Source organism: Sinocyclocheilus rhinocerous, unplaced genomic scaffold (genome assembly GCF_001515625.1).
Source record: "Sinocyclocheilus rhinocerous isolate Xijiao unplaced genomic scaffold, SAMN03320098_v1.1 scaffold344, whole genome shotgun sequence".
NCBI lineage: Eukaryota > Metazoa > Chordata > Actinopteri > Cypriniformes > Cyprinidae > Sinocyclocheilus > Sinocyclocheilus rhinocerous.
The window spans coordinates 27,772-36,630 of record NW_015627959.1 but is presented as its reverse complement, the minus strand read 5'-3'; the positions used below and the strand labels follow the sequence as shown (position 1 = coordinate 36,630).

Genomic DNA, 8,859 nt, shown 5'->3' with positions numbered 1-8,859 from the left:
TTTTTTTTATTGGTCTTATGGAGTATTCTAATTTGTTGAGATAGTGAGTTGGTGGGTTTTTGTTAAATGTGAGCCAAAATCATCACAATTAAAAGAACCAAAGACTTAAACTACTTCAGTCTGTGTGCATCGAATTTATTTAATACACGAGTTTCACAATTTGAGTTGAATTACTGAAATAAATGAACTTTTCCACGACATTCTAATTTATTGAGATGCACCTGTAAGCATGTGTGAATGTAGCTACTGCCAGAGCAGCAGGTAGAACAAAAGCTGCATATTTCAGAAAACTCAGCTCTACTCAGATCTGTCATTTTTAAAGGCATAATTCACCTAAAAATGAAAAATTGGTCATCATTTATTCACCCGTCTGCTGTTTCCAAACCTGTATGAATTTATTTCTTTTGTAGAACAGGAAGGAAATGTTATAACTGGAATATATCATGATACTGGAATTTTGATTTAGGTGACAGATTTGACCAAAGTATTTATAATTATTATTAGGCTACATTTATTTTATTTTTAAATTTGTTAATGAGGCCATATGACAGCAAAGTAGCATACTACGATATGAATGATTAAAAATGATTCTAATGAGGAGAAATGTTTATTATGTTGCATAATGCAAATGCATTCTGTTTTACATACTATTCTTTAAAAAATAGAAGGCCAGGCCGTGTGCTGAAAGCAGCATGCTGTATTGCTTTGTGCACAGCCTCATATTTTTAGAGAGCTTTGTCTACCTCTGTCGGTGCTGTTTGGTAGTGAGTGTATGTGAAAGAGACCGAAGCGATGAGGTAACTGATGGTCTGTATCATTACCTTGACATCAGCTTTGGAGGCTTGATAATTTTTGAACATCTTTAATAACCCGGAGAGATTAAGTCTTATATCAGGTAGGGCTGTGTGAATTTATCAGTGTGCTGATGTGTTTAAGTTACTTAAGTTCTCCACTAAACTTGATGTTTATTTCGTCTCTGCGTGTATTGATTTCATAATTGCCTATTTACCAAGTTCATTTGTTGCTGATTATGTAAATTGAATTTTATTATCGGGGTCATTTAAAGCTGTTTCTAACAAGTATTTTAGCAGCCAGGCTGCAGCGGCCTGTAATGCATGATAACCAATGGAGACTGATGAGTTGGACGTGGCATGAATTAAAACTTCATAAAACCAAAGTTGTAATGTAATGTCTCGAGTACTAATAGCAATATAATTACGTTTTAAGCGTGAAATGTAAACGACAGTGATCTCAGTTCTCTGTGAACTATATTTATTCATATCAGGCGATGGTTTGTTGTGTTAGCCAATAGCTAACTATATCTTGATGCGCTGGAATCTTGAAACGGCTTAGTTTGCACTGTATTTGTGTTGTACTCCAACGAATACCAAGGAATTACTTTTGTACATGGCCAATAACATCATTATATGTTTGTATTAAAAGCATATTTTATACCACATTGATAATATCTCTCACAGCTGACGGAGAACTGACAGTCCTGCGCTTCAGACTGGAAGACCAGTACAGCACCATGAATTGTGAGATTGATGGTAAATATCACCCACAATTTGGTATAATATTTTATATTGTGTTGTTAAAATGCTTGTTTCTTCAGTTTAAATAGCTTTGGAGCAATTTCAGATTTGTGTGTGCGTCTTTTCAGGAGATATGGAGAATCAAGTTGAGCAAGAGGAAAAGACAAGACTCATAAACCAAGTGTTGGAGCTTCAGCACACACTTGAAGGTCTAATTTTTTCCCCTGCACCTTGCTCTAGTGGTTAACTGTTGCTGTTTTGTAAGTCCATGTATACCCTTCATGTTTCTGTTTCTCCGCTAACCATTCTCCTCTGATCCACTCAGGCACTCTAAATGGCTGCCGGAAAAAGCTAAGTGATGCACTCTGTGTTTTTTCTGTTTCCATTAGATCTCTCTGCGCGTGTGGACGCGGTGAAAGAGGAGAACCTTAAGCTCAAATCGGAGAACCAGGTTCTCGGGCAGTACATCGAGAACCTAATGTCCGCCTCCAGCGTGTTTCAGACCACTGACGCCAAAAGCAAACGGAAATAACGAGTGGATCACGTCTACATACTCCATCATCTCCTCTTTCCAGCATTCAGACTCCTACATATAAGCCGCTGTTTTGTATTTATTTTGTTGTACAATTTACTGATGCATCTCTCAGCATGGTTTGGGTAATACCATGGACTGAGCTGCTGCCTCTCCGTGTCAGCTAACTGTGTTACAAGATATAAAAGGATGCATGATGCAGTTTGTGATCGGATAAGTACAGAGCTGGTGTAATACCACTCCTGTATAATTCATTTAGCAGGTACGTAACCAATCTCAAGACCGTCTCATTGGCTTCACAACCTTTTTAAATACTAGACAGCCAAAGTCTGGTTTTGAAGAGTTCTTCTAAAAATACAATTATGCTGAATTTCAGCTTTTTTGGCTTTCCACAACTAACATTTACAATGTAAAGCAAGCACAGCTTGAACACAGAAATGTTCTCTTGAAAATGCATGACATGACATAACCCATAACTAAAGTGCATAATGTAAAAGACTAGGGATGGATAACCTAAATTAGTCCTCACTCTTTTGGCATGTGATTTTTCTATTGGCAATTATCGCAATGACAGTTACTCAGCTGGTGCAGAAAGTATGCAATTACAGTAATTTCTTGACCCATTGGTTTAAGCGAAGTACCTCCTCAGTATGTTACATTATAAGAGGCATCTGACTCACCGAATGACATTTACTCCATTTCATACTTGGATTTATCTTAAAAGGTCTGACTAGTGCACAAACCCGAGGTCTTTTGAGCAGGATCAATAGATTGAAACCGGCTCACAAGTGTAAACTGCAGCATTGTGTTGGAGAGTTTGCTCTTCATGGTCGTGTCCTTTAGATTGAGGGACTTAAAATGGATGAAATAAATGGATTTGAGCTTTTACTGCTTTCAAAGACTGAAGTGAGGTTGAGTCTGAGGAGTGATATTGATCTGATTGCTCCCAAAGTGTCTGCTTGAGCGGCATTTACGAGGACGGATTCTTTGCTCAGAGTTTGCTGATGTGAAATTTCACTTACTATGAATTATTTACATGACACTGAAGCATCTGCAACAACACTACATACTCAATCTGTTTAATATTATTTTTGTACAAAATTTCAGTCATGTAATTTAGGTCTGCAAGCACCCAATGTAAAGTACTGCCTGTTCTAAAAGTGTACATTTTAGTTTGTTACAATTATGCCTTTAATAAAATACTTTGCACAAACGAGTAAGCGTTGTTCCTAGTGAAGTCATGTCAACGGTACACAGGATGTTATAGTAAATATTTATTTCCAAGAGCAATGAACAGTTTGCAAACATGTAAACAAAAGGCTGTCCTTGTAAGGTTGAACATACAACCTAAAAAAAGCAGAAAAACAAAACTGTTCATCACTCGAAAAACAACCTGTCTGCTTCCAAAGCTCAATGGTTTCATACATGGTGGTCAGTCTGTTTTCAGTGTGCTTGTGTCTGGGTCTGCTGTTAGAGAGTGTCAGTGATGATGCTGAGCTGAGATCAGCTCTGACTGTGTAACAACTTTCTTCGATGCCAAAAAAAGCATACTGATTTGCATTCCTAGCACTTCACTGACCTAGATGTTTGGTGAAGACAGCTCCTGGTTTGACGGAGCTCTTCTCCAGAGCCTGCTAACAGTGGTTATGACAGTAGAATGCAAGATTAAAAAGTCCTATTCCTAAACTCGACTGAATCATTTTTCAAACAATAAATACGATCAGAGCAATTTGATCATGTTAAAAAGCTCATAACTTAAAAACTCACAAAGAACTGAACCCTTTTTAATAACTTAAACTGAAATGTGATTAAGTGAGAAAGTGATTAAACTAAATCAACTTTCTATAAAATATTCATTGTACATTTCCCTTCACAGTATTCAGACTTACTAGTAGGGAAACACTGGCCCAGTACTACTTGAATTCTAATCTAAAAAGAAAAAAAATTAGGAAAAACTTGGAGTTAAAACTCAGCAGGTCTGACTTTTGTATCTAAATCCCAACGGTAACTGATAAGAACTAAGCGGAAGACTGAAAGAGGGTTGGCGAGGTACAGTCGGATGAAGGATGACCTCTTCAGGAGAGCGGTTAGGTTTGCCGTTTTTTGCATGCTAAATGGCATAATGCCGAAAGCATGCAGCAAAAAGAGGCAAAGGAATGAGAGAAGGGAGGAAGAAATGTGGGGAAAATGTGGATTTTCAGTCCTTCCGTATTCTTCTCTTTCTCACAGCTTTGGATTCTTCTCCTGTGCTCTGAATTCCTTCATCGGCGTCCTTCATCTGTAAAGACCCCAAATTGTCAGTCTAACAACAATCAGTGGATCTAGATAACCAATACAAACTGAAATCTTAGTCTAGCAAAAACATGGCACAATCACATGATGTTTCTTCAAAATAGAATCAAACACTGTGACCATTCATAATACTTCTAGCAGGTTATTTCTAACTGCATTATCAATGATTTCAGATTTACACATTTCTAAATGTCACCTAAAAACCTAAAAAAACTATGATTGATCCTTTTACATGTTGTTCGAACGGTCTCTTCTCTGTGATTTCCATGATGTGAAAAACTGACGGAATTGTGGAATCCGTCAGTTGGAATTTAAATGGAATTTACAGTATAATATTGAATGTCACAGAATTTAGTATAGTTTGGATGAATAAATCAAAGATGAGTGTGTGTGAATATTTAAGTGCAAAGAGAAAAATTGAAACGGCAAAAATGGATTCTGGTAAAATAAAACATTTCTTTTTAAATTAGAAATAAATACAATTACTTTAAAAACAAACCATGTTTTTTATTAAACAGTGGTTTGCTAACTATGTCTGAGATGTATTTCCAAGAAAAAAAACATCGTCTTATATTCGGGTCAATACGGTATTTAAAAGGTCTGTCAATATTGGTGCAACACTGCAGTTTATGGTGCTGTAGTTATTTGGGGGAAGAGAATTGAAGTGCTTACACTTTTGGATGCAAAATATGTGAAAATATTTTAGTTAGAATTATTGTGTTCGCATTCTAATCTTCTCCATCTATTTAACACAAGTGTGCGCCAGCACTCGCTCATTGAAGCCTGTAAAGTTAAATGCAGACTCACTTGCGGTCAGGATAATCCTTTATGCAAAATGCAAGTACTTGTCCAAATTTGTAGAATTTACAGGTATAAAAACATAAGATGTATGTTCTGCACTAAGGAAAACAAATCTCAAACACATTAAACACCACACATATCTGGCAGTAGGGCAAGATGTGTTGGTTTATCATTTAGTTTGAAGCACTTAATATAAAACACGTCTCATGTTTAAGACAACTTGGATTGTGCACTTTTCCAGCAGCTCATTCTGTGTCTGCAACATCAACGTATAGCAATATAAACTATACTGTCACTCCCCTACTGGCTAAGGAAGAATAAAAGTCAATGTGAACTTGCTTACTTCATCCTCTGAGGGACTGTCATTTGGCTTACTGGCCTCGTCCTCATCCTCTGTATCTCCTCCATCTTTTCCAATGTCCTTGTCCATCCCCTCCCCATTCTCATTACCTGAAAAGGGAGTCACAAAAGAAGGAAATTATGTATAACAACTACACTGAAAAAAAAAAGTACTTAAATAGCAAACAAGGATAAATAATTTTACAAACCAGTAGGTTCAGTATCTTCCTCTGCTTTAGCTTCATCTTTCCCTTTCTCCGCCTCCTCTTCCTCCTCCTCTTCTTCTTCTTCTGCTACCTCCTCTGGTTCGGCTTTGGGTTCATCGATTTTCTTGTATACATAGTCATCATCTGACTTCTGCAATACATATACAAGTGTGTGAGCTGAGGATATTTGAGAAGCAGGTGGCCATGTTCACCTGACCATGACAGGCACCAGCACTGTGCTCACAACTGAAGAAGCAGGAGGACACCATCCTGTTCATATCTGGTGACAAACCTGTAGAACGCTTCAGGGCAGACTGCTGATAGTCTGTTGCTAGGCTACCAATAATAAATACTCATTAAGAGGATTTTGTACTTGCAAGCTAATCCTAAACACCCTAATCTTTAGCAATATATCAAATGGGGTTAGCATGGTAAACCAGATTTATCAACTGTGTTAGGCTCAGAAAAAGGCTAGCTGCAATGGGGTCTGCTTGTGTGGATCTCATCACAGCAAACTCACAACACAACAAATACTGCATTTGAGCCGGGATTCTCAGAATGACCAGTTGAGTTTGAGTATGACACGGTCAAGGCCATACGCAGGGTTTCAGAAATATCGAGGTCCAAAAACACAGCTTGGCTTGGGGAGTTCGGGGGCATATGTTCCCCTGGAAAAATGTTGATTTTATTTTAAGATGTCTGGAGGGCAAAAATTCGGATAACAGTAGCAGTAAAACCATGACAGTCATTTCCATTATTATCTGCATTAGTGGAGAAAAAAAAAAAATACACATGGTCATGAAAAATAGCATTTGGGTTTGAAATAACAAAATTTGAATATGTAAATGATACAGAATTTTCATTTTTAGGTGAACTATCCTTTTAAATTAAGAGAGCAGACCAGCCATAAACATATCAGTATACTGTACAAAGGCTGTAGATGTAGACACTTTTTTTCTCAATAGGCTAAATGTGACCCTGGACCACAAAACCAGTCTTAAGTGTCAATTTTTTAGAAATTGAGATTTATATATAATCTGAAAGCTGATTAAATAAGTTTTCCGTTGATGTATGGTTTGTTAGGAAAGGACAATATTTGGCCGAGATACAGTATGTGGAAAATAATGTGTTTTTTTAACTTTAAACCGCATAAACACATTTCATTACACCAAATACACAAAATAATGTTCTTTTTAGCAGCATCATATGACCCCTTTAAGACTGGTTTTGTGGTCCAGGGTCACAAATGTTAAACACAACCTATAAACACACTTTTCAAAGCCACACGTTTTACCACATTCTAGTTTAGGCCTGAGGATAATAAGTGAATTTACAGAAAGGCTATCAGGAAACTGTAACTAAGTTCATTAAATTCATGCACAATATGCACAAGAATTTAATCTTATGCTTAATATGCTGAAACTGTGCTGGTTGTGTTGTTCCATTTCTGGATATTACTGTTGGTCGTTTAAAACTTTTAACACAGGTGTCATATATTAAATATTTACATACTTATATCTTACATCTCACTTTTTGACCAAAGCATCATGCAAGAATTTAAACTATGTGGACCATGTTTAAAAATTAACAGTAATGCCTGCACTCAAGCACTGTTATACCGCTCTGTGTTATCTTGGCCTTGTACAATATCTTTGCAGCACCAAAGTACAGCTATTATTAGGTAATTATTTCCAGACCTCTGGGACCTCAATGGTGGGTACAGCCATGAACACAGTACCTCTTTTCTAAAGCCTTATAATAAAACTGAATAATTTCCATTTTGGATGCTGATTGGTCGATACAGCATTTCATCCCTTTGTGAAAATAACATACAAAATAGCCAAAGCTGTGACACAAAATGCCTTGCTTTAAAAAATTGGACTGAATTTCCAGTTCAGGAAGTACCAGTTCTTGTCAGGCAGCAAATTAAATGAAATAAAACAAAAAACACAAACCAAAGGTTTTAGGAAAGCTTAGGATTTCTTTAAACCAGGGCCCATATTCACAAAACATTTTATCTTACCACTAAGAGTTCTCCTGAATAGCAGTAAAAGTTTTTAGCTAAGAGTTTTCTCTTAAAACCTATTCACAAAGCTGCGGAGACAAACTTTTACTAAGGAATAGAGAGAAGTCTTAAGCTAAGAGTAAGGGCGGGGTTGACCTTGTTGCTATGGATGATGTCAGCGTGCTTACTAACTATGCGCACAGTGATTGGCTGATAGGGGAGGGGTCTCTGACAGAGATTTATTTATAGAAATATTGTAGAGCAGGATGTTGCCATATATAAAGGTTTAAAAATAAAAATGTTGCCACATTCAAATAAAGATTTTAAAATGCAGGCTAAGAGTCACTAATTAAACAAGTAGGCCTATATGTTCAGCTAATTGTCAGCCTCTTACAAGTATGCTTCTCATAAAAAATGAGTGAATATGCATATAAAAAGCCTTTTAATTAACAGAGTAGAATAATCAAGGCAGATAGTAATACATGCAAACGTAAAAAAAAAAAAAAAACCTGGATGCAAGAACAGCGGTTACTTCTCCTTTGTGAAATACTCTTAGAGCAAAAATTTAGGAGTCCTAAATTTAGGATTGACACGCCCATTATTTTTAATATTTTCTCCTAAATCGGCGTGTTATGAGCTACTTTTAGCCTTAAGATGTTTTGTGAATACGGGCCCAGGGCTGGGTAACTTCAGTCCTGGGGTGTATTCCAGAAAGCACGGTTAACTTACCATCTGTTAAACCTTGAACTCTCGGTTGATTAACCCCAAACCTTGCTTACTCGAGGTATGTGGTTCCAAAAACACGTCCGGGAGTAAGTTCATTCAACACAGAGTATGTTCCTGATTAAGACTCAAGACATTCTCAACAGAGTGATGAATCGACGAGTCGCTAAGGAAATGGACGCTTAGAAAAAGCACGCCATGCCGTTTTTTCTTTCTTCTTTTGTTCAATGGTCATTTACATGCTTAGTGCATATCGCCATCTAACTGATGGTTGTGCAATAATTTTTTTTTTTTTCCGTTTACTCTTTAATCCTTGAGAATAAGAATTATATTGTTTGTTTGATGCTAATTATATATTAAGTCATATCAGACATGTATTTGTATTATAGAAATACATTATAGAAAATGCCGATCCATGTGTGAGAT

At 36.7% G+C, this 8,859-nt stretch overlaps 2 protein-coding genes across 10 annotated transcripts in view; one reads left to right on the top strand and one right to left on the bottom strand.

Moving 5' to 3' along the window:
- scoca (short coiled-coil protein a) overlaps window positions 1-2,414 on the top strand; it is a 3,939-nt gene extending 1,525 nt beyond the window's left edge. The window contains exons 1-4 of one of the 8 annotated variants that reach the window (XM_016548489.1): window positions 763-895; window positions 1,479-1,550; window positions 1,664-1,744; window positions 1,925-2,414. In XM_016548489.1, the coding sequence (XP_016403975.1) occupies window positions 1,532-1,550; window positions 1,664-1,744; window positions 1,925-2,067 (243 nt within the window). In that variant the 5' untranslated portion in view covers window positions 763-895; window positions 1,479-1,531 and the 3' untranslated portion in view covers window positions 2,068-2,414. Of the gene's footprint in view, window positions 1-762; window positions 896-1,094; window positions 1,186-1,478; window positions 1,551-1,663; window positions 1,745-1,924 lie in introns of those variants that run through there. The other 7 variants (XM_016548492.1, XM_016548490.1, XM_016548491.1 and 4 more) reach the window with 7 other exon arrangements.
- Window positions 2,415-3,342: 928 nt separating this feature from the next.
- LOC107737082 (calnexin-like) overlaps window positions 3,343-8,859 on the bottom strand; it is a 13,553-nt gene continuing 8,036 nt past the window's right edge. For both annotated transcript variants that reach the window (XM_016548485.1, XM_016548486.1), the window contains exons 13-15: window positions 5,709-5,856; window positions 5,504-5,610; window positions 3,343-4,345 (exon numbers count right to left, since the gene is read on the bottom strand). In XM_016548485.1, the coding sequence (XP_016403971.1) occupies window positions 4,265-4,345; window positions 5,504-5,610; window positions 5,709-5,856 (336 nt within the window). In that variant the 3' untranslated portion in view covers window positions 3,343-4,264. The remainder of the gene's footprint in view (window positions 4,346-5,503; window positions 5,611-5,708; window positions 5,857-8,859) is intronic.